This window comes from Poecilia reticulata, chromosome 3, assembly GCF_904066995.2.
Source record: "Poecilia reticulata chromosome 3, P_reticulata-male-v2, whole genome shotgun sequence".
Taxonomy (NCBI): domain Eukaryota; kingdom Metazoa; phylum Chordata; class Actinopteri; order Cyprinodontiformes; family Poeciliidae; genus Poecilia; species Poecilia reticulata.
In genome coordinates, this window is record NC_088832.1 from 18,193,987 (window position 1) to 18,220,585 (window position 26,599).

Sequence of the window (26,599 nt, forward strand, 5' to 3'; positions counted from 1 at the left end):
AGAATTTTTCTGTAATTTAACAGTTTTTTCCCCCCGTAATTTAACATATACACACTGTTAAATTATGGCCCACCACCACCACCACTTCAGGCGACATTTCCCATATTCTCAAACTCAAAGCTTGACAGGTATGGGGCAACGTGAGAGTTCATCTATTAAACTGAATGAAGATGAAGACATAAACTAAAAGCTGGATCACAGACATTTTTTACAAGCGTATTTGTGAGCCTGCCTCTTTTTATTACGGTAAATTTAAATTAATTTCTTCAGGTTAACTTCGAAAGCAAGCTGTTATTATTACAGGTTAGTTTTCTAAACTACAAAAAAATAACTGTTAGGGAAGCTCAAAAATGAAAAATTGGACTCATATTGATATCACTGCTGTTATGCAAGATTTACCAATACTTTATTTTGTTAAATGTTTTTATACAATTACTCGATTAATTGTAAGAATAATTGATAGATTACTCGATTGAAAAAATATTTGTTTACAATAGCCCTAATTATATAAATAAAATAGCATTTATAGGAGGATCGGGGGGATTAACGTCTCTCCTTCGCCCCCCTCCTACAGCCAGACCTCCTCCCCTTCTTGCAATACACCGTCCGTCCAGCCCCCCCAGCACTGAACGGTATGCTAGACAGGCCCCCGCCCTCTTCGATCCCTCACACTTCTAATGATACACTAGCCCCCCCTCAATGTCTCTCCTTCGCTCCCTCCTTCTTTGCTTCCCCCACCACCCACCCCTCTGACGATACATCAGCCCCTCACCTTCATTCCTTCTTCGAACCCCTTCTAATTATACTCTAGCCCCCATATGTCCCCTAACATGATTACCTGAGGTAATACCACCAGAACAAGGCACTTAAAACCCCCAGCACTCAACGGTACGCTAGACCAGCCCCGCCCTCTTTGACCCCACACATTTCTAATGATACACTAGCCCCCCCTCAATGTCTCTCCTTCGCTCCCTCCTTCTTTGCTACTCCCACCCCTCTAACGATATGTCAGCCCCCCACCTTCTCTCCTTCTTCTTCGAACCCATTCTAATTATACTCTAGCCCCCCAGTCCACAGATTATCGCCTCTCCTTCGCCCCCCTCCTTCTACAGCCAGACCTCCTCCCCCTTCTTGCAATACGCCGTCTGTCTGGCCCCCCCAGCACTCAACGGTACGCAAGACCAGCCCTGCCCTCTTTGACCCCACCTACTTCTAATGATACTCTAGCCCCCCCTCAATGTCTCTCCTTCACTCCCTCCTTCTATGCTACCCCCACGCCCCACCCCCTAACGATATGTCAGCCCCTCACCTTCTCTCCTTCTTCTTCGAACCCCTTCTAATTATATTCTAGCCCCTCAGTCCGCCACCGTTCCCTCGGCCCCCCATTCTGACTCTTCAGCACCCTCTACCCACCTTGATCTGAGCGGATGACTAAAGTTTTCCGGTATTCTCAGATTGAAAACTTGTAAGCACTCTTAAGGCCATAATCATCCACACCTGTAAGTTGTGAAGTTCTGCTGAAGAAACGCATCCAGTTTTGACACTTCTGACAATGTGTCACTCCGTTGGTGAGAAAAAAATCCTGAAAACACCGTAAGGCATGAGGACTCAGAGGCAGGCCCTGATTCGGAGGCTGGTCCTGACTTGGAGGTGGGTCCAGACTCGGAGGCTGGTCCTGTCTCGGAGTAGGGTCCTTTCTCGGAGGCGGGTCCTCACTCGGAGGCGGGTCCTGTCTCGGAGGAGGGTCCTCACTCGGAGGCGGATCCTGTCTCAGAGGCGGATCCTGTCTCAGAGGCGGGCCCTGTCTCGGAGGCGGATCCTGTCTCGGAGGCGGGTCCTGTCTCGGAGGCGGCTCCTGTCTCGGAGGCGGCTCCTGTCTCGGAGGCGGCTCCTGTCTCGGAGGCGGGTCCAGACTCTGAGACGGGTCCAGACTCGGAGGCGGGTCCAGACTCGGAGGTGGGTCCTGACTCGGAGGCGGATCCTGTCTCGGAGGCTGGTGCAGCCTCGGAGGCGGGTACTGTCTCGAAGGCGGGTCCAAACTCGGAGGCGGGTCCTGTCTCGGAGGCTGGTCCTATCTCAGAGGTGGGTCCTGTCTCAAAGACGGGTCCTGTCTCGGAGGCGGGTCCTGTCTCGGAGGCTGGTCCAGACTCGGAGGCGGGTTCTGTCTCAGAGGCGGGTCCTGTCTCGGAGGCTGGTCCAGACACGGAGGCGGGTCCTGTCTCGGAGGCTGGTCCTATCTCAGAGGCGGGTCCTGTCTCGAAGGCGGGTCCTGTCTCATAGGCGGGTCCTGTCTCGGAGGCTGGTCCAGACTCGGAGGCGGGTCCTGTCTCGGAGGCTGGTCCTGTCTCGGAGGCGGGTCCTGACTCGGAGGCGGGTCCTGACTCGGAGGCGGGTCCTGACTCGGAGGCGGGTCCTGACTCGGAGGCGGGTCCTGTCTCGGAGGCGGGTCCTGTCTCGGAGGCTGGTCCTGTCTCGGAGGCTGGTCCAGACTCGGAGGCTGGTCCTGTCTCGGAGGCTGGTCCTGTCTCGGAGGCGGGTCCTGACTCGGAGGCGGGTCCTGACTCGGAGGCGGGTCCTGACTCGGAGGCGGGTCCTGTCTTGGAGGCGGGTCCTGTCTCAGAGGCTGGTCCTGTCTCGGAGGCTGGTCCAGACTCGGAGGCTGGTCCTGTCTCGGAGGCGGGTCCTGTCTCGGAGGCGGGTCCTGTCTCGGAGGCTGGTCCTGGCTCGGAGGCGGGTCCTGTCTCGGTGGCGGGTCCTGTCTCGGAGGCGGGTGCTGTCTTGGAGGCGGGTCCTGTCTCGGAGACCGGCCCTGACTCCTCCGAGTCAGTACCGACCTCTGAGTTGACCAAATTTAGAGGCCCAGCTGAGCGTGGACTAAACACAGCGTTCTGTACACTCTTGGTAGGTTCTTGCCTCTCTTCTTCGTTTGAGTCATCTTCACAAAAAACAGCCTGTTTGATGAGCCCCCATGCCTTTTGAAAAACGGTGTCTCGGAGATTGATTTTTCGTGGTCGTGATAGGGTTCGTCTAAAGCACTCCACAACCTTATAAATAACTATTGGGTTGTCACTTCTGATCATTTTGAAGAGCAGTTCTCTTACTGCATCTTCATTGCCCCAGAGAAGTTGCAAGATGTCTCGGCAGGCTTTTTTCTCCATTTTCTCATAAAAGACGAAATCTATGTCCTTTACTTCTTTCCAGATTTTTGGAGCAAGCTTTCTCTGGACAGGTTCGGTGTGCTTCCTCTTGTAATGCCCATAGGTAGATCTATAACTGGACTTGTAAATCAATCTCCATAGGATGTTTTCCACCATAACTCTCCTTTCATCTTCGGTTCCTCGTCTGAAACCCATCCTGTTTGCGTCCCTCAAAAACTGTTCAGGGTCCATGGCTGCCTGAGTATAATCCTCACTCAGGCAGTTTTCATCTGCGTACAAGTCTTCAGTTGGAAAAAAAGTCGTCCTGAGCTTTCGTTTTGTAGACGCGAACATTTTCTCTTTAGGAACAGGATTCTCCAGGTGCTTTTTGAATTTCTCTACAATAACTTGGTGTCCTTCTGGGTGTTCAACGAGTGCGATTAAATGCAGTCCACTGGCAAAGTGGAATGCATCTCTCGCAAGACTCTGGAAAATCCTTTCTCCTAGCTCTTCTGACACCTCGGAGAGTACGTCCACGTTTAATTCTCCAGTTTTTCTCAAAAGCAAGATCATAATTTTGCTGTGTTGTTCCTGAAAGGTGTGTCTGACAAGGTGCAGAGTTGGTCCATCTGCAGCCTTTTCAATCACTTCCCACAGAAGTTCACTGAGAAAGTTTCTCTTCTTGTAATCTGGGCTTCTTTGTCCAGGATGAACTTTTTTGGACAATGTTTTTTTCACTTTTGTCCAAAAAGAAACGTTAGGCTTTACATCCATTTCCCTCTGTGGGCTTTCGTCGTTCATCTTTATTGTGCTTGGCTAAAACGTCCAAATGAATCTTGTGCTGACTGACTGAACTGATTTGTGTTAACTGATCAGAGAATTAACTGATCAGATGGTGATGTCATGGCCTCTATGACATCATAAAGTCATCCTCAGAAGGGCCTCCTGACACAGACATCATTTGAAGTCATGCTGATGACATCATTGTCAGCAGCATGGCAACTGTTGCTAGGGCTAATAACACGCAGTGAGCATGCGCTATGAAAAAAAAATAGAATCTGTGGGCACTAAATGCATTATTCTCTCAAGTCTGAACTGGCAGTGATCTGCGCAGAGTAACAGGACGGCCAGGGAACCACTGGCCCCTCCACTTTACCGCCCTACCCATTTTTATCTGTTATGTGGGTTCCATCTCCTAACAGGCTGTTGGTGTTCCCACTAAAGCCTGAATAGGAGACCTCTGCGGATTGTGGCACAGAGATGGAAACAAAGCTGAATAAAGTTTGAATTGATACTGGTTAAATTTATTTCAGCTCTTAGTATTTAATAACTATGTGTTTTTATGGGAATGTGGATCTTTCAGATCAATTTGAGAAGTAATTTTGATAGGTAAACTTAATTTTACTGTGTCTAGTAGCGCAGGGTGTTGGTCTTGGTCTTGATTTGGTCTTGGGCTGGGTGATCTAGACTACAACTCTGCTACGTGGCTCCTTAGTTTCACGTCCTCCACTGCCAGTTGGATTTCTTTCAAAATAAAAGCCACTAGTGGCAAAAATAAGTGAAGTTCATGCTATGTTAGGACAGGAGACAAGATGTTTCCATCCCTGAAATTATGATGCATAGAATCACATATCTAAGTTACAAAACTATGTTACAGAGTAAACACAATAAAAACATGCTTTATCTGTGGCATTGTTCATTAAAATGGAACATTTCTGATGTATTAAAATTAAATACGATCGGTACACTTAATGATATTAACAATTAGATATTAATCAGCAAGTACTTTTACTTTTAATACTTAAGTATTTTTAAAAACCAGTTCTTTTTTCACTTTTACTTAAGTAAAATGCTAATGTGGTACTTTTACTTTTACTTGAGTACATTTTTCTCTGTGTATTGTATATATATATATATATATATATATATATATATATATATATATATATATATATATATATATATAACAGCATAAATACAGTGGATGCCTGTAGCCAAAGCACACAGAGTAAAACACCTTACAGTCCGGGAGTATCGGAGGGAACAATCAAAGCACAGATTGGATCTATCGACTTGTTAGCTTGTTTGCTGTCTGTGCTGGTCCAGGAGCTGAAGTAAAATGGAGAACACAGTTTACTGCCCACTTGTACAGATGCTACACTGCTCAACCGGCAGGCAGAACTGAAACCACCAATTTACTGCTGGGAAGACTATGACTGCAGCCAAAAAAAAGAAGAAAAAAGACAATGTAAAAGAGGATAGAGTGTATAATGAATCATTTATCGTTTGGAAAGAATTTGACATTTCAATAATTCTCTCAAGCACATAAAAGCAAAAAAGACAAAACAAAAGAAAGATATTGATGAAGCTATTTTTGTGCATCATAAAAAATAAACTTAAATGTTTTTGCCAGGACTAGTGACCAGCCATTCAGCCTTTACTGTCAGTGCACCTGAGGCTGCAGAATCAAACTGCCAACATGAGGACCACATAGAGAAATAGGATATATAAGCCTATTTGTATTCTGTTTCATGTCTGTAATCGCAGTAGAGCATAAGTGCTCTTGTGTTTTAAAAATCATTTTGAGAAAGGCAGCATGTACTGCCCTGTGCTCGCTATCACCAGTGATGATTTTGTGCAGGCTCGACATTAATTTTAGTAGGAGCATAATGGGATACATAATTAGTAAGAAAACTCGGTGCTTTGTTGCAAGAAGTGAAACAGTCGAGTTCTTATCACCACTGAGCAGACGGCTCACAGAAGGCACATGACAGGGGAGTTTTTGCACAGTTCTGGTTTGCACCTCAGGCCAGGAAGAAGCAAAAAAACGCTTTTGGCTGGTTACTGGTGGCCACTACGGGGCTCTGTGCAGCTACATGTTAACAACATTGTGGTCATGTGGTTTTAGGAAATAAAAATGCTGCAGAGAGCTGTCAGACATAAGAAAAACAATGACAAAAATAATATTTACATTTCAAAATTGAACGGAATGTTTTATTTTTGTATAGTTTAATGTAAAAAACAAAAACACAGCATCAATGTCAAGACAATTATATTCTCTCTGTCTCCCCTCTGTCTGAAGCACTTAAAACTCTTGACACACTTTAATGGCTTTGTCACAGGGCAGCTTGTCAAGCAAAGAAAGAAAAATCTTGGCTACAAGCAAAGTATTCACATAGGCTGCAAGCAACCTTTTCTCTGGGAAGAATAATTTGTTTTTGAGGACTTTTAGCATTGCAGGCTTTCTAAATAAATAAATTGCTGTAACACTTTAGAAGGAAAGGTCAAAAACAAAAAGCTATTATGCAACCTCCAAGATTGCCATTGGCACTTGTCCACAAGATTTAAAAGATGTAATCGGTGATGTTAAGACTCATTAAGTAGAGTTTCAGAATAATGACATTTTGCATTTTGTAATATATTTTGGGTTTATAATGCCCCAATTCTTTGACAGATCCAACCTCTTAAAGAGATTGTATGTTTTAAATGCCAAGAATTTACATTCAAGAGATATTGTGGGATGTCCTCTAATAGTTCCTCTAGCAGCTGGAAAGACTGCTGCAGATCTATGTAATGGTTAAAACAGAAATACGTGTTGCAGCAGATTTACACAGAGTTACAGCAGCAAGTTGTAAAATGACTTCAGATTTTGCTCATTGAGGATTTAGACTTATGGAGGCATTAATTAATTAATTGATTAATTAATAGATTTTTCATGTAATTTCAAACAAAAGTCCTTTGTGTTTTTATTGCATTTTCAAAGCACTGTTGATGTAACACAGAGTGATTTAGTAACCAACTCAAACTGATGGATGTATGCTTTTTACAAGAACGTTTTGTAATTGTTTCATATTTTTATTAATGCACTGTATTGCTTTATGAGTTGTTAAAGCTGTGCTGTGATATGTCAATTATCTAAATGTTTGCATTTGCAAGCCAAAATAAAAGGGAAATTCTCTTGTTTGATAGATTTAAGATGGAATGTTTGATCTCTATAAATTTTGGAAGCTTAAAATACCATTTAATTATTTATTTGTGCAAATCTTCTTTACAAAACCTAAATGTGGTTGTGTTGCAACATTTCAACAAATCTTTTATAAATATTTGGAAGAGCAAATTTAGGAGCCTTGTTACACACTGTGTTAAATATGAGTTGCAATGAAAGAAATAGTTTATCTTCAAATATTTATTCAAAACACTGAAGCAATTTGAAAAATGCTGCCGTTAAATCACTTCAAAAATGGAAGGAATAGTCAACCAACAAGATTTTATCTTTCTGTATCCCATGGAAAGATTTAAAGAAAAGTCCACAGAGTAATAACAGCACTTAAAGACCTTGATCTTCATACAGAACTCGATTTTAATACAAAGTGGAATATTTGTTGAAAATCACTGTATGAACTCAAATACTAGCAAGAAACAATAATTTTTTAAATTGAAAGTCCAAAATGGCTAGAAAAACAATAAAAGCATGATCAGTTTCTTGATCTGTTTTGTGACCCAATATCAATTAGGCAGCTGAAAGAGGCTTGAAAAGGTTTAACCTGCAACGGGGTGTTATGTTTTATAAAGGAATCAGTCCAGTTGTGAAATATAGTGCAAGTGATGTATTATTATTATTATTATTATTATTATTAGAGGATTTATTCCTTTATGCATAAGTTGATTTGGATGGCTTTTTCCTAAATAAATACAATTATTATTTGAATTCTAGTAGTTTTCGGGGGGGGGTTATCTTTGTCTGATGCCCTGCGACAGACTGGCGACCTGTCCAGGGTGACCCCGCCTCTCGCCCGGAACGTTAGCTGGAAATGGGCACCAGCAACCCTCCCGACCCCATTAAGGGACAAGGGTGTAAAGAAAATGGATGGATGGATCTTTGTCTGATTTAAAAATTTAAGGATCTGAAATTCTTGAATGTGACAAAATAAATACACAAATAAATCTGTAAAGGGGTAAAAAATAAATAAATTTTTCCATCGCTCTATGTCATTCAATATGTCCCCTAACATGATTACCTGAGGTAATACCACCAGAACAAGGCACTTAAAAGTGGGAAAAATACACAAAAACAATTAAATTAATGTGTTTTAATTCCACATCCTAACACTGTGGTGACAGAAAAACCCTAGAAAAACACAACAGCTAGTTAAAGGAGCAAAATAATTTTAAAGAAGAGGTGGAAAAAAAAGTACAAAATTTGTAAGAAGTGAAGACCGTGGCAGTGCCATTGGGGATCGAAGCAATCAAGGTTATGACTGCCAAACGAGGGAGAGTAACTCCAATGTGTGCGCGCGCGCGTGTGTGTGTAAAGAGGTAATGAGAAAATGGGGAAAAAGGTAACCAGAGCTGCCAGAGTAACAGCAGAACTGGAAAGGCAGAAAGGGTCAGGGTCAGTGCAGCGCAGATGGTGGAGCTGTATCTGAAATGTCAGGAGAGTTTGTGTAGCGGATAAATAGAAGAATTAATAACTGACTGATTGCAAAACAAATGAACTGTGAGAGCATTAAAATAAAATAAAAGTATTAAAATCCATTCTTGACACAATTCATTAACTCTATTCACTAACAACAGGTTTTAGTGCATATTCAAGTAATCAGGCAAAAAACTATTAATCCTGTTTTCATGCAGCACACATCATTGTCCTTATCTATCAAGCATATGTGGCTTAAATTATAATAAAAACATTTGCAGTTTAAATAAAATGCTTTACACTTCAGTGACTCTGCAAGAAGTAAAACTGACTTTGGAACAAAACACTGATGTAAAAAATGAGTTACATACTTTTCTAAATATGAAATAATAATTCAGTGAAAGAATGTCTGTGCAAAAATATAATGACAACAAAAGAATAAAAAGCTGTCTTTTTAATTATTTCAGTTTTTTTTTGTCATTGCAAGGTAACTGATCTGTGCCTCACTTTGTCACAATAACTGATGTTTTTCCTAAATAGTTACGAATAAAAATCTAAAAACATTTGTTTCTACCTAACCAATAGCTACACAAGACAAATGTAGTTTTTAGGACCAAAATCCAGTCTGACTTTGCAGAACTGGACAAAACAAACTTGTTTAAATGTGATGCACATGAAGAGATCTTTCCTAACCTAGTTCCAGTTTAAATTCCCCGTATCACGCTCTAGGTGAGACGTCGCTGAATTTATTTTAAGTTCTTGTTTCCATGTGAGACTGAGGCTGGAATTGTTTGCCAACTATAGACATTAGTCATGCAGGCAGCACACCCCAATGCGGGTCCACATGGTTCTGGAAGACAATCCGGAGCAGGTGTCAGATGGGTCATGGTCTGTGAACACGGGCAGCACCAGCAGAGGAAATGGTTTCTTCTCAATCAACCTCATTCTGTCAAAAGAGTCTTGAATGACAGGTTTACCAACACAAAGTTGTGCAATGCCCTTTTTATTCTTTTAATCTAAGTTTAATCTTTTTCCAAGAATGTGAAATTTTACATTTTTGAAACTTAATGTCTCTTTTGGTGACGTCACACAAGAGCTGCTTGGTTGACTTAAATTTTTGACCAAACTTGAAAATGGAGCACTTATCCTGTTTGATGAAAATGAATAAGAAAAAACAAACCATCTAGCAACAAAACAAGGAGAAATTTCTCCAAAAACAAACAAAAAAAAAAAATGTTTGCATGGCATGTTATGTGAAAACGTTTTAATCCTGGTTTTGAGTCTGTGTAGCCATAGCAGTACGTTATTGTCTTTTGCTGTTTTTTTCTGTGTTGTTGCACTGTTTAATGAAAAGAGCAACATGCTGCAGAATTCGCTGTCCCACTTACGGCAAGCGGTTTTCAATTTATTAACCAGAGAAGCCACATAGTCATAAATTAGTTCTCCATGGTAAAAATGAACTTTTCAGATATTGAGAACGGGAGTCTTTCTATTTGTAAGGCTAACTTTAACAGCATTCTTTCTAAGACACAAAATTATATCAAATTTCATTCCTTACTATTGGATATGTAAGATGAAACATGATGGTAATGATGAGGTCTTCCTTAAGCTGTCTCAAATCTCTCGCCTCCTTGGATGAAAAGTGTATTAATAAATAAGGTCGACATCATGAGACCATGACAGCAGCTCTTTTAATTATAATGCAGCAGCACAAGCTCCACTTCCACTTCACTTCACCCACTCAACAACCTGCCTCTGTCACTACATCACATACTGGTTTTAAAGGTTAATAGAAACTTTTCCTTAAAAAACAAACTGAGGTATGAAGAGATCTTCTCAAACTAGAGGCTAAAATGTTTTGTGAAAGAGGTCTGGGTGACCATGGGTTCATCATTTCTTGACATATCTGTGAATCTCAGCTGGATGGTAATATAACCACAAATATATTCTTCCCACTTAAAATGAACACTGCCTGGCTGAAATGATCTTTTTTTACAAGCAGAAACTCTCAAATAGATATCTGTAGCTAAAATACAAATTTGAGATAGATATGTTTTTGACTAAAAGCGAAAATGGCTACACGACATTGTCCATAAAGTTTGATTTGCTTTCAAAAGTTACATAAGAAAGTTAAGAAAGAACAAAAAAAGGGGGTTGAAGTTTTTCCAATAGTTAGTGTTGCTCTGCTTCTGCATTCTAGATAAAACGTAAATCATTTAAATCCTTTAGATCTAAAATTGATAAAGCTGTCATTTCAAACAATATACCAGAAATAAGGATTTTTCGCTGCCTTATTTCTTTTTTAAAACCTTCTAAAGCAGCATGACTTTAAAGTCATCCTCATAATAAAAGGCTTCCTTGAATCCGTGAAATCACCCTCAATGGACAGTAGTTGTAGCATCTAGCACTTTTTCTGGTTATCTCACTATATTCAAAGTTCTCTGCAGCAAAGGTCCCATCTTCTAAATCATGAAATGCACATACCTGATGTGTGCACTCCCCCTTCCCCCCCAACATATACAGGATTACTATTGAGCATATAAAATATTATATCATTAAATGTGGAATTAATAAGCAAACAAAGAAGGAATTTAGAGGACTGAATATCTAAATCTGATTTTGGTTCATCTCTTTAACACAAGAAATTTACTTTTATTGTGAAGGTGAATCACACCTACAGTCCCATAAAAACATTGATGTTCAGCACTTTATTTTAAAGTTATCTCTTTCCTCAAAGTTTTATCATGTTGCATCTAATGAGAGAACTACTGTAGGAGTGTGGGATTACTTTCATCTGATTGCTTTAATTCATTCTGACAGGTGTGTCCACACATAGAGCCATACCTACTGAAATAAGCATTTCTTATTGACAGCCTCAACAATAATGCTTATTATAAGCTAGAACCATCCATCCATCCATTTTCTTGACATCCTTGTCCTTTAGTGGGGTCGGGAGGGTTGCTGGTGCCCATCTCCAGCTAACGTTCCGGGCGAGAGGCGGGGTCACCCTGGACAGGTCGCCAGTCTGTCGCAGGGCAACACAGAGACACACAGGACACACAACCATGCACACTCACACATAGGGGCAATTTAGACAGACCAATTAACCTGACAGTCATGTTTTTGGACTGTGGGAGGAAACCGGAGTACCCGGAGAAAACCCACACATGCACAGAGAGAACATGCAAACTCCATGCAGAAAGACCCGGGCCGGGAATTGAACCTAGAACCTTACAAGCTAGAACATTACAGGAAAAAAAACAAACCTTCTTGACTTTGAAATGGAGTACAGAGAGACCGAGTCCCTCTCATCAGAAGAGAGAAAATATTACCCTGAAGTTGATTGTATATGTGACGAAAACAGCTGGTATATAATAGCATATGGGTTTGAGCCAGAGCACACTTTCTAATTTAGTGCCATTAATTATGAAAAAGTGGTGAGGAATAAGAAAAGGCTGATGTAGCAACAAAACACTTTGCTGTTTATTGCTACTTACCTTCACTGAAGATACTAGATACTTTCCAGGATCGAGACGTAAAACTTTTACAAGAGACTGGGAGTAAAAAAAAGTGAAGCTCTCCCTCATTGCAAACATTTTATGACTTTGAAGCATTAAATCTTAAAAAGTATTGTGGTGTCAGGCTTTGTTGTTTCGTCATTGCTTAAGCGTCTATTTTGTTTCTAAGACAGTTCGGGATATAGAGGCGTTTTAATAAGAGAACTTTGAATAGTGGATGCAACAACAAGCAATGCTGATTATCCTGGCGTCTTTCTTAAGTAAACAAATCAAATGCCCCCAAAACTGCTGACTTTACTGCTGGAAATCAATAAAAAAAAAGGTGATTTGATTAGTTTAATTCATTAAGTTGAGGGTGTTTATGGGTTTTTCACAGTGACGCAATGAGTGAACAGCTTGTTATAAAATCAGGTTGTAATATAACCTTCATGCCGTTCTAACCCAGATTTCTGACTCACCAGCAGAAACAATTTCAAAAACTCAATTGGGTAGAAAACTACTCTAAAAAGCTTCTGCAAAAGCCAACTGATGCACTTATAAAGTCTCAAGGGACAATCTTTGATTCAAAGCCCTTGTAAGAGCCTTTTTTCAGTGTAATTTTGTCCATTTATGATGATTTAGCCCTCGGAAGCCAAAATAATTGATTATTCTCATTACAAAACGTTCTCCAGCGGACTGTTCAGCCTGCAACCACAACCCGATTCAATGAAATTATACAATATTGCTCCATTTTACATTCCAGCCCCTCTCCACAAACTCTGCCTCACACCTTCTGCAGATAGACAATATTAGAGAAATCCACAGCAGAGTATGATGCAATGAGCAAATAATGGTGTAGCTATGTCCAATGAAGGCATTTAAGTGTTTCAGTATGGATTTACTCATCTCATTAAATATGTCCAGAGTCATCTTATGCAGCTTTCTGCAGTTATGGGAAAATAATACCAACTTCCCAAAATGGAAAAATTAAAATTTAACATGCCTCTAATTGGCTGTTTTGCCATTTAACAAACTTATCTTGTTTAACTGAATGTAAAACTGTTGTTTCATGCCACATATTTTCAAACCATTGCTGGAAACATTGCCCATTCAATATTTTAAAAGAAAAAAAAACTTAATGAAAAGGTTTGTTGTGAGTCACTTTACTCCCAACACTTATCTTCACATTTAGGATTTGGAGTTTAGTTGTAGCTTTGTCTTGTTTTTACTTTACAGTCACTAACCTTGAATGTCAGTGTTGGTTTTGCTCCAAATGTTTTTCTGCTCTTATTGATTTCTACACTTTTGTAAATTTCATTCAGCCCTGTTATTAACTTTAGATCAATAGGTTCTCTCTGTTCTGGCTTGCAGGCACAAGACCCAGCTAAAAGTGATTACAAGCAGTAGAGAGAAAGATTTCCCACACAATCCGTCAGAGCAATCAAAGTTTACCATGTCATTAGTACCTGACAACATAAATGTGCAGTAGCAAAGAAATATGTTAAAAGAGCATATCCAGCATTTATTCATTAAATCTCCATGTCAAATCAGCACTATTGTGATCCCCTTGCCATATTGTTAGCTTTGGAGTGCCTGGTCCTTAGTGGATACCTGACTGATTTGGCTGCATTTCTTGAAGGAGTGCACAACGGAGCAAGTTCAATCACTCTTGCTGAGATAATGTTCTTTTGTCTTTTAGAAGTAAAATCCCATTTCACTTAGGATGCATTCACAGCAACATCTAGTTTGTTTGGCGAAGTCTGAATATTAATTCAACTATGATGAGGGCCACCTAAAAACCTAGATCTCAGTTTACTTGGTTTAAATTCTGGTGCAGATGTGTAACTGCACCAGAATGTATCTGTATATGTTAATGCCTAGCAGACTGGACACCAATGTAAAAGGAGGAAGCAGACCATAGTGCAGGGCATTATAGGTAAATTCAAGCAAAACAAACATGCATGTCCAGTACCAGCAGGAGAAATAACTAATAGTGATTTGCCAAAGACAGAAAAGAAATCCTACAGCTGCTAAAATCTAGCAACTATACTTTTGTTTACATGTGAAAAAGGAGGTTCAGTGTCTTCTTCTGAGGTTTTTGTGGAGCTGCATACATCTATCTGTCTTACCATACCTCTCCAGTCAGTTCAATACAGCAGTGTCTGCAGTATTGATTACATTCAATGTTGCTGTGTTGATATCAGTGCTTCATTTTCAGTGAATGTGCACACCAAAATGTGTGGGGTTTTTTTCAAACTTTTTCAAGTCTGAAAAAGTTTGTACACGGTTGCTTGGTTGAGATTAAGAAAAGGTGACGTGTAAACTGCTTACAGCTGAATTCCAGCAAAAGTGATACATTGATTATTGCACTGATGAAAAGATTCCTAAAACCTGAAGGCACATTAGTTTCCTAAAGGCACTTTTCCACAAGAGCACCTCTAGCTGGTGTGGTCCCGGTCTGCCACGGTCAGATTTTCCATTAGCAGATTCGGCATGGCTCGACCTGCCTGTTCTCAGATTTTTGTACCTACTTCAGAAGAACCACTAGAAGGACCGAGCCAGGTACGGCACCAAAGAAGTTTGATTCCATTGGTTGATTGGCTCATGAAACTGTGCATAAGCCAATCAGTAGTTCCAGTTCTGTAGGATACCGGAACTACATATTAGCTTTAATTTTTCCTTTGGATTAAAAAAATAAAGTTCATGCGTGTCCATTGGTTTAAATATTTTGACTGCATTACCCAAATCTAAAACGTTGCACATTTAAAAAAACAAAAGTTTTCTTTATAAGTTCACGAATGCAAGCAGAAGTTTAGCACATACTTCACATAGCAGGTGCACCCAAAAAAGTCAGACAATGAGGGTGAAAACCACAGAGAGCAAGAAGAGTTCAAGCAGGTGTTGGCTTAGATTGTATCTCTATGCACTGAGCTGTTTTTTGTTACTGACAGGGGCTGAGTTTGTTCCCCTTTTGGTCTTTTCTCAAATACCTCTGTGTGTAAAAACATGGTTAAATGTGAAGCGTACAAAGGATTGTGTACAACTTCATTTCAGGGCTCCGCTTCTCTGACTTCCAGGGAAAGAGACTTTGAATGCTTTTTCCTTTGAATAGAGCCTTTTGAAAGATTGATCTTTCTCTATTCCAGCAGTTTCTCTCCCCTTTATTAAAGGATTTCCACGACACTGCTAACATCAGCAGAGAGATGACCATAGCTGCTGCACGTTCACGGTCCGCCCACAATAGTAAGGAACAGAGTGTATAATGGAGTAGCTCACTACCTGGAGTGAAACCGGTGAGCGACTTGCCAGTGGAAAAGTGCCTTTAGAACCTCTGAATCTGATCTGAAGAATCTTGGTGTGATTTTTCACAATTTATGTTCCTTGATTTTCATTCCAAGCTCAAAATTGGACATAAGACATTATCTTCAGAAAGACTAAGTGAATAAGCACCGTAACATTTTCACTTAAGGTTCTCCTGCTTTCCTGCCAGTCTAAACCTGTTCCGTCACTAAACATCTTTTTTCTGCACCAGTCCTCAGCTGTTCCTGCTCTCCTCATCATCACCTGCACCACCTGTCCCTTATTAAGACTAATTAGATAGGCAAGTTATGCCCACAAAAATCAGTCATCTTCCTAATGTTTGTCACTCCGCAGAAAAACTCTGGGTAATTAGCAGCATCCGAACAGCACATTAGCAAACTTAATTACAGTCTTTTACTTTTTAACCCTGTAAACTTAAGAGGAAAAATTTAGGCAACAATGCACCAGGTAAAATCACATTTACATATGATAAATGAACGTGAGATCTAAAGAACAGAATGTTAACTTATTCATCATATCAGCAGCATTTATTTAGTTTGGAGCATCAATCTTGTACCTGCTGCAGTAATAAATCCTCAAATGAAACTGCTTAAGAACTGGCATGACGAACTGAAACAGAGAAATCATCTCCAAAAGTAAACGGTTTACTAGACACTCTATGCTCAGAGTGCCTCATAAACTTATTTTGCTTGTTAGGTTTTCCATACATTCATTACATTTATTCATGTATAAAACTCCACCACTCAAAGCTTTTCTAAATTTGGATTTTAAAAGGGGAAAAAGGATGTCATCCTATAAATTTACAGCTTTGTGCTTGTTCTCTAAATGGCCTAGTGAATCATGTGGCGTTGCATACCACAGCCTGTACAAACATGCAAACCATCATGTGGCTCAACAAGCAGCCACCACTGTGTTTCCAAAACTCATTTAAGCCAGCGCTGCACTGATTAGCGCTCTGCTAGAATCCCATCAGATAAATACCCAGATATAACTGTCCTCTAAGCATCAGCAGATTCACCAATTTGTAGAGACTCCCAGTTGACTTGGTGGCAGGACTTATTTGAAGCGATAGCGTCACAGTCATTTTCAGCTATTCGAACATGTATTGATGTTGTCTCACAAGCTTCGTGGCTGCTAAAATATGAAACACACTACATTCACAGTGCACACTTATTCTCACACAGGTAAAATGAACAACAGCTCACATTCTTTCAAACCTAATCTTGCTCAGACATGGCTTTGCTAAAGCTCCACGTCTCCCATTAAATCTGAGGCTGTAGACTAATCAGATGTTTTGAACTAAACCAACCGAGTAGTTTGTGTTTTTTTTTTAGCTTCATATATACACGAGAAGATATTTTACAATATCTTGAGATTCTTCATGGCCTATAATTTTTAGTCATGAGGGTAGTAATTAAAAATAACCATGAAGAAATGGGACATTCCCTCAAGATCCACAGCATTAGTGGTCGCCAATTCTTTGTGTGTAAAGACTTCATGTTTTTGCCTCCAGCTGATCTTATTCTGCGTCTAAGCCAAGACATACCCACATTGCAGAGGTTGAGCATACAGTTAAGCCGCATGTTTTTCATTTTTTCTTTTTTAGATTTATATTTTAAAATACTTTTATTCACCCATTTATCATATAAATAACATTGAACATGTTGAAAGTTATGTATATCTTTCTCAATATTCCGTAGAAAGATCCTGTATTGGCACCGGGAAATAATACAATCAAACCTTTCTTATAATTGCTGACATTTTTTCTGCAAGTTTGTGTATTTTTGATGATGCATCAGACAGAATCAATCAAGTCAATCAAACCAATCACACTGTTTTGTTCCCATGGGAAAATTTGTCTTGGACTCTGGAGCTGATTCAATAACCACCTTGGCAACACAACAAAAGCAGTGAATCTGCATAGCGCTAACCCTCCCAGGCACATGAAGAAACATACATGAATCCCATCATTTAGGGTAAAAAATATTAAAATAAAAAACTAAGAAATAAATAAGACATGTCTTTTCTTAATGTTATTCAACAAGATGAATGAATTTTAAACTGATTCACTTTGCACTCTAAATCTTCTACCAAAAGGTTGTAACTCATACTTGAAAAACAGGATGTGTAAAGGTGAGAACAGATTGTTCATGAAGGCAGTCAAAGGAAGGGTTTCCAGTCATCCCAATCACTTTCATGGCAACTTGTACGAGCCGCAGCAGTTTAGCTTTGGACTGTGCAGGAAGATTGATCATTACCCCACACACCATATCTAATGATGCTCTCCAATACAGCCTGCTAGGACAGGAACACGATTTTCTGATTCACAGCAAACGTTCTAAGTCTGCGTAAACAATAGAACCTTTGCTGTAAGCAAGAACGCGGTGCTTATGTTCGTTCCTGCTAAAGAAGAGATCAATAGCAACACGTCACCTGTAAGAATTGAAGGGGAATTCACAAACAATTTTTTTTTTTAAGTCAACCATCACGCGAAGTCAAAAGTATTTCAGGTACAAGTCCAAAGAAGAGATGCAGGTTATTTCCAAACCATGCAACAAAGTAAGGATTTTTTAAAGAAGTTGCCAGAGTTTCACTTCATGCTTGACTTTAGCCTTAAAGCTAAGAGTCCACAGAACAGGACTCATGGTGGGCATGTGGAAACCTGCTCAGCACAGCTCTCCATTAAGATACTCCACGACTGACGGTGCTTAATCTAAGAGAAAGTGCAGCCACTTTACATTGCTGTCGCCATGTTGCTTTTGTCTTGGTAACAGCCCGCCTAACTTTATCACATCGTGGAATATTTCTGTCTCACACCGAGTGAGAAGCTGACACCAGATACATCTCTGCTGTCAGCAGTGAGTCAGCCTGCAGAGATTGTTCGCTTCCTCACATGCAGCCCTGCAGAGCTCTAACACAAAGTGCATGTGATGGAAAATGTGAGCAAGGACAGATCAGGTGTGGGAGTCACAGTAGTATGAAAATGAAAAGTGTGAGTCAGAATTTACAACTTCTGTACTTGTTTGACATCCCAGCTTTGGAATAAAATGTATTCTTAGGTAGGTAAAATGTTTCTGCCTCTTCACTTTATTTGAGATTCAGTCTCCCACATATAGATCCAGTTCAGAACTTGCATTGGAAGCAAATTAAGTTCCAGTTTGTCTTTCAAAATATTTTCTTTAGAAATAAAAAGCATGGGAACGTGCTGTAATTGTGTTTTGACACTTTTGGTAAAAAACCAAAAATTAAATTCAGGGTTTTAAGATCCTTAAAATTATTTGATCTACAAATCCTTTCATGGGATTATACAGACAGTGGACTGTTTTTCCCAGTCATGTGAAGTGTAAAATGCTCCCCCTTATTGTGAGATGTCAGTCAATGATACGATGTTGGAGTGACAGGAATTCCCTTGGGCATTTCCTTAGCAGAAAAAAATAAGAATATCACCCTTAACTAAGATTTTTTTAAGGTGACAAGCTTTAGCAACAAGCTATGAGTGTCAGAAAGCAATATGCACAACCATTTACAGCAATTACAGAAGAACAAAATGCAGCAACTTAATTACCAAACAGTTTTGTCAGATCCAAGACAATCATCTAGAAAGAGCAAAATAACATACAAGACTTTCTATTTTGGATAACAAGCACATTTAAATTATTTAGCTGGGCTTATTCTGCTTTTTTAATTAATCTTGGTACATTCCAGTCACTTCCTGTTGTAAGAAAATCTAGTACCAAGGTATCCAAACTTGCTCTACAAACATTTGTTAAATAATCGAAAGAACTGGTCGTTTCCAGGAGCTCAATGAGTTTCAGTGTGACGCCGTAATAGGAGCCCGCCTGTGGTATAATTCCAGTCATGAAATTTCCTCAATACTTACAGTATTATCCCACAGCTAACTCTTAGTGGTGTTATACCAAGGGAGAAGTGACTGAAAATGACAGGAGCCACATTAAATCACAGAGCAGACTCAGTGGATGCAGAGGCACAAAGTCAATAGCTGCAGACCTATAGACATCAAGTGGTCTTCAGATCAACTCAATGATGGTACAAAAGCAAAGCATTGGCTGCAGTGGTGTAAAGAATGTATCCTCTCACGTGATTAATTATTCCCTTTCTGCCTATTAATTCAATGTGCAGGGTTGCATCTTAGAAAGATACATTTCATGCTCCCTACTTTGCGTTAACAGTTTTTGAAGATGGTCTTTTTGTATTGCAACATGTCTGGTCACCTGTGAACAAAATAAAGTCAATAAAAAGCATAGATGAACACGTTTGGTATTGAAAAATATGGCTGGCCAGCACAAAGCTCTGACCTGAACTGAATAAAACACCATTGTGATAACTAACGGAGACTGCAAGCAAGGACGTCTCGTCCAAAATTAGTTTCTGATCTTACAATTACTCTTCTGGGCTAATGGTAAAAAAATTTCCATAAACACATTGGCAGATCTCATGACAAGACTTCTGAGAAGACTTGAAGCCACAAATGGTTACCCAACTGAAACTGATTTTAAACACTGTTAACACCCTTATCTGTGTTTTCCTCTCTTTTAACGTGTATCTGTATATCAGTATTAAAATGGATCTAAATAATATAGTAAATATTATTGTAGCTGCTATAACAATAATCAGTCTTGCAACAATATGTAATATTTCTGCTGCAGAGGCAACAGAAGCAGCAATTGTATTTTTAAAATAACAATTTAAACTGCTATGCATTTCGACATTTTGCTACACAGCACTATTTCTTAGAATGGTCTGCTGTCTATGAGCGTAATCTTTGCTTTGTGCATGCTCTTCATTTTAAGCAGGCCTTCAGTTTATGAGCTATAGTAAAAACAACCCTCAAAGCAGCCAATAATGATGTAATTGACTGTGGAATAGTCTGTAAAAAAATTTGTGCACAAGAATTGAAAACAATTTGATTCAGAACATTAAACTAATTGCACTTTGTTTCATCGTTTTATAGTCCTCTGAAAAAACAATCAGGTACACCAGGACACTAGGGGCAATAAGCACCACCGTTCTTTGAAGTCCTCAGAAAGAACATCAGTAGATCATGAAGACCAAGGAACACATCAGACAATTAATACAATTGTGCAAAAGTTTGAAGTAGGATTCGATTAAAAACAATTAGCCAAGCTTTGAAAATATGACAAAGTAGGAAAAGTACGAGAATCTGTTGACAGCCCAAATATCAGTCATGCATTCTATTAAATAAAAAAAAGCCTTTCCTGTAAATTAGCAACAACATATCTATAGTTGAAAGTAACCCATAAAAAGTCCTGAAGCCTTATTTGGAGTTTGCTATAAATCATATAGGGACCCAGCAAGAATGTAGAATAAGGTGTTTGATGCAAGTTTTTGTCTTCATACTGAAAACTGAGATAAACAATAGAAAACTTTTTCGATGCAACTGAAAACTACATTATTACTTGTAGCTGTAATTGAAGAAAATATGTCCCACACTTTTTAGATTTTTAGTTGTACATTTTAAGTGGACTCTGCCTCTCAACCGCAGATTGCTGGAGATGCACTAGCCCCTCTCGCGAAAGGATTTAAAGTGGATGTGCTACTAAAAAAAAAATTCTAATACCATTTCATGAATAATTTTCATAAAGGTTGTAAATACTTTTGCAAGGGACTTATGTTTTTGCGGTAATTTCTTAAAATATGGTTGTATTATAGAACATAAAGTCTAGAAAAACAGAAGAATCATGCCTTTATCCAAAAAATAAACAAAACTGCCACCTACTAGCTGGTATGTTCTTTGGCTTAAATGTGGTAATTTTGGATATAGTCCATTAATTGGTCAGCCTTAGAGGTTATTTTGGACAAAGCACGGCCTGGAAAAAAACAGTTCCTCATTCCTACAGAGACTCTGATCCCTCAGCTATTGAGCAGCAGTTGCTTGTAGGTGTAGACTCTGATAAAAGTTTAAAATTTTACCCGATCACTAACATTTGGCTGTGATATATGCAGTGTGCCAGTTTGATGTTATGAAGCACGTTAGCAATTATGTGTGCTTGAAATAACCATCCCCTGCTGCGAAGAGAGAAGTGCCGAGCCAAACGAGACGGCGGTTAATTTAATTCAATATTTGGAAGCGTGGCTAACACGGACTGAAAGGCCTTGTTCACTGCGTCTGCTGACAATGCTAAAACTGCAGCCAGACTACATTTCTAAATTAGTACGGAAAATCAACGTCCTCGCTCACAACGCCGCCTTTTCGCTGATTGACCCAGTTGAAGAGAAATTTAGCTCAATGGGAGAAATCCCATTGAGCAGGAAGTGGACAGGGAGATGAGAATCAAGCGCAATTATTTTAAGCCCACATAAACAACTCCTGGCTTAGTAATAGCTGGCACAGATATGAGCTGCACCTACACATTACCAATATTTCACAAGTAATAATATTTTTGTAATGGTTATTTACAAGAATACACATTTTTTCAACGCCACAACACTTTTCTCCACTGAAAAAGCAATGCAAGTTGTACATTTTGATAGATAATCGTTTTTCCAGCGTTTTGTTTTAGCTTTAGAAGGTATATATTTCTTACTCAAGGCCAAGCCATTTCAGCTCTATCACATTTATTAGCCCTTCCCTTAGTAAAATACAGAGGGAAGCTCTCCATGTTGGCCTTTCTGAACTAACATGCAGATATTTCAAACACATCATTCAATATGTTCTGTTGCTTAGAAATCTTTTGTTTCATTGTTATTGAGAGATGAAAGTGTTGTAGGTGTTTAATAGGAAAGAATGCAATGTACAGAAATGTCTTTTTTTATGTATCTCAGATGTGTTCAAGACCTCAGAATATACGTTGGAACATTTTGATTTTTGCTAGATGTAAGGGAGAACATTTACTGAGAGCAAGATGCAGATTTTTTGGCATTAATCTAGCATGAAATGCTCTCTTCTGTCAGAGTAATAGAGACTACTGAAACGTGGACTTTAGAGGTATGTCACTGAGGGCACCGCCACAGAGCTCCACCCCACCGATGCCTATTGGTGCCAAGCTAAAATGGAGACCTGCCTCCAGGAGGAATGTTTATCCAAGCTGAGCACAGAGCCTTATTGCTCAAAGAAGCATGAGTGGATTTCTGTTCTGCAGCAGCCCTGTGCCATTTCAGCCAGAGACCTGCACAAAATGAGCCTTCTCTCACCCGTGATGAGAACAGCTCGTTTAAAGAGGCATAGCAGAGATAAATTAACAAGATGTGATGAAGCGTAACATGTGCGCACCAGAAAGAAGGAATTCAAGCACTAAAAAGATCCCTGCATTCCAAAAGGACTGCGGAGGAACAGAAATCAAAAGATGTTAGAAGAGATTACATTTTTTTAAACTTTGAAAAATCATTTCTTGGTGAGCTTACCAGGGGCAAGCAAGAAAAGTTGAAAATGTTATTAAATATTTCTTACATACGCGAGTTTGGTTAGACAACGACTTTAAAAAGAGATATCGGACCAGTTAAGCTTTTTCCTGAAGGACCAATCTCGATCCACACCAAATCCAAATAGAGGTCCAACCAAACTGGTGGAACTATTTAGATGCATTAGCTTAGACTTGAACCAGTGTCCTTACATGGCTCAATGGAAAGAGAAGTGGTCTTTTTACTTAAAAGTTGCTATTTTAATTCCAGCTTGCTCAAGCCATATGTTAATGAGCTCTTGGGCAAGCCAGTTGCTGACTGATCTCCATATTGGCGAATTACTGTGAGAGTAGCAGAGTGGGTGAGACTTGTAGTGTAAAAGTCCATTTAGTGGTTTGAAAGGTAAATGGGCTGAATTTATATAGTGCTTTTCTAGCCACTGACCACTCAAAGTGCTTTACACGAGAGCCATGCGCAGCCAAATGCACTCACATTTAACTTGGGGTTAAGTGTCTTTCCCAGGAGGAAATAAACATGTGACAGGAGAAAGATGTAATTCAACCAACAACTTTCTGATTGCAAGACTACTCCACTCTCTGAGCCACAACTGCTATGACTAGAAAAGAACTATACAAGTTCAACCAATTTATTTTGACTACAATTGGAAAGCCAGACAAAGAGCTCCTAAAAATGAAAAACACCTATCCACTAGCTCAGATATATGGATGACACCTGGATCAAAATGCAGGTCGAATAAATGGAAGCCTTTGATGATCACATCAGCTCAGTGAATCACAACATCAAGTTCAGAATGGAGTATCCCAAAGAAAATAACCTACATTTTTAGACTGCTTTGTGCACAGTGAGAGGGTTGAAAGTCTATTGAAAGTCTATAAACATGGACCAGGCATCTGGTTTTTCAATCACATCACCCACTGAAACATAAAGTGCCAGTCATGAGAGCTCTGCACTTCAAGAAAACACTTCAAACTGGTATCTAAGATTTTATGAAAGTGTTCAACTCTGTGCAATGAGGGACGCAAGAAGAACCTGTGGCTTGGAGTATCCAAGAAACTAAGAATAATTTCCAAACATTATATTCCAACAACACTCTTAGACAGAGACTAGTTCGTCCCAAGGATGAACCACTCAAACACAAGGTCAGTAGTGTGATATGTAGTCTAGGACCGCGAGGACTGTTTAGTTCTCTACACTAAAGAAACTAAACAGCAGCTACACAAATGGACGGCCCAGTGCAGAAGAGAAAACTCATCGGGTCAAGAATCAGTGGTTCACTTGCATCTCAAGAATGTCTTTGTATGGAGCAGTGTGAACATTTTGAACAGGGAAGACAGATTTGAGAGAGGAGAGAAAGACGTCACCCAGATTAAACATGAAAATGCATCAGAGATGGCCTTAGATTTGAGCTTTCTAACACCTACTACAATCCTGACTCTTCTCCCCTGTTTCTCAGCAATAAACACTTTGGGACATGACCAAAATAACACTCATGGCTTCACTAGCGACACGTCCGGTCATCAAGCAACAGTGATGCATACAATGAGCTAAATAATGAGTAGGACTAATGACTCATCTCCTAATTGCTCCATTAGTGACTTCAATAGCGCTATTAGTTTTTGATTGTTCTGAAAACAACTTATATGCCTCTAACTTCCAATCATGTTCACAACTAATGAATCCTTTTGGATGAGAGCTGAAACATATTAAAGAAACAAGAGACAAAGTCCAGTTGCCTTCTACTCAAGGATTGAATTTATTTTAGCTAAACAAGGCTAAAATAAATTATTTCAATCCAACTACTTTAAAATATACTTATTCAAATGTATCTTCTAATTATTTTTTGTGCATTTTACTTTTGTATGTCCAATTTGTTCATGTTAAAAAGAAAGGAGAATAAGAACTTGTGTTGTGATAGTGGCAAAAAAAAGTAAAGAAATGGCAGTAAGCTATTTAAAATCTATTTTAACAAGATTGTGTCTTCTCTGTCTGCTCTGCGGCTAAAGATAAGCCGTTCATTAGCAATGATTGCCTCATTTACAGAAGCTGAATTTCGTAGCCATATGCATTTTAGTATTAATTACATCACTGAACTATAACACGGACTTTTTCAAACCATAAACCTTGTGATTGTTTTAATTGTTTAATCCATTCATGTAAACTGGGAGTTTTAAGGTTAACCTGTTTTATTTATTTATTTTTTGTTCATGTGTTATTAACATTTTTAAATTGTTTGGGTAATGTTTAATACCCCCCAGGATTTCTTCTTGCTGTGCATGAAATCAACAATAATGTCAGACACACTAATACAATTATATATCTGCCTGCTCACAGCTCATGTTTGGTCACTTAACCTTTTGTCTCTGGCAAAACGATGCAGCTTTTCTGTTTTTTTTATATTTTTTATTCCGCCGTCTAAACTGTGTGATTTTCAGAGCTGGAAAAAAAAACGATGTTCTTACTGTCCCCAAAGAGAAAACAAGGAATTACAGGTGCGCGTTCCCTGCAAAACCACGCAGACACCAAAACATTTCCCATTTAGGAAAGTATAAGGCACTTCATTCAAACTTTATCTCGGAGGAAGACAGTTTGCGTTGACCCGCTTTCCCTCAGCTGTAATTTGATATCAGGAATCTTACCCTGGATGTGCTGGTTCACCACGCTCTCCAGCCGATCCAATCGCTCCATTATCCGGAGAGTGTCCCCTTTTTTGTCCCCTTCCAACTTTCCCACTGCTAACGGCATGGGGACCTTGATGTAAATATTGGCGATGTAGTTAGTAACCCATCCGACATAAAGCAGGCAAACAATGTTGGTCATGCCGCTCAGGATCACGCATGTGGACACCAAAGTTTTGGTTCTCCTGGTGCAAGCCATGCCGACATCCCTCCATGCAGCACAGCCTGCAGTCTCCCCTCGGATCGCGGCACGGGGCGACAATTTCCCGCACACGCAGATACACACACACACACACACACACACACAAAGAAAAAAGAAATCCTGTAAGAATAAAGTTATTCCTGGCGAGTGAGCAGCGGTGCAAAACAAAAAAGAAATGCCAAGCACAGAGCGCCTACTTTAAAAGTGCCGCGGGTTTATTTGTTACGTTGCTGAAAGACAGGTAAATGGTACAAAAAACAAATCTACAGGTGAAGGACCCTCCTCTCCTTTTCTCTCTCGCCCTACTGCGAACCTCCGCGCGTACAGTTGCATTTGAGGTTTGAGAAAACAGGAGGGACAGAGTGCATCCTGCTGCAGCCAATGGGAGAGATGGAGAGGACTGACAGCCTCCGAGTCTCCGCTACGCGCTGATTCACTCTGATCCGATCGCATCGTTCTTATCCTGCAATTAAAAAAAAAAAAAAAAAAGAGAATCTATAAACAGCTATTGAAACAACAACATAGTGCACTTTTATATGTCATTCATGGTCTTTGCCCTTTGCAAATAATCCATTCTAAGTATAATGATTTTTTTTCAGTACTGCTCTACATTTTACCAAAGAAAACATTCATCACTCTTAATCTATTTTGTGGTGAATCTGGATCAGCTAGTAGGATGGAGCCAAAGAGACATCAGATGTGAAGGTGTGCAGAGGTCGTGTGCTGTACTCCGGATTCATGGAAGGGGTCGCTGCTGTGGTTAAACCAGCGCTCAGGAGAACACATCAGGGAACATATTGAGCATGACCTTAACCTTTAAGCATCTAGATCGTTGCAGCATTGTGTGCTCCTCTTTCTTCATATCCTCCTGTGTTAGGATGCCCTCTCCCTCCATGCTATCTTATATTCTGTGTCCTTTTGATAATGGTTTCACCACAAGGAAAAAAAAAAAG

At 39.7% G+C, this 26,599-nt stretch overlaps 1 protein-coding gene across 1 annotated transcript in view; it reads right to left on the reverse strand.

Moving 5' to 3' along the window:
• The window catches only part of galnt18b (UDP-N-acetyl-alpha-D-galactosamine:polypeptide N-acetylgalactosaminyltransferase 18b), a 98,576-nt gene extending 72,490 nt beyond the window's left edge, over nucleotides 1-26,086 (reverse strand). The window contains exon 1 of the mRNA XM_008405288.3: nucleotides 25,406-26,086. Within this exon, the coding sequence (XP_008403510.1) occupies nucleotides 25,406-25,643 (238 nt within the window). The 5' untranslated portion in view covers nucleotides 25,644-26,086. The remainder of the gene's footprint in view (nucleotides 1-25,405) is intronic.
• Between the last annotated feature and the right edge of the window lie 513 nt (nucleotides 26,087-26,599).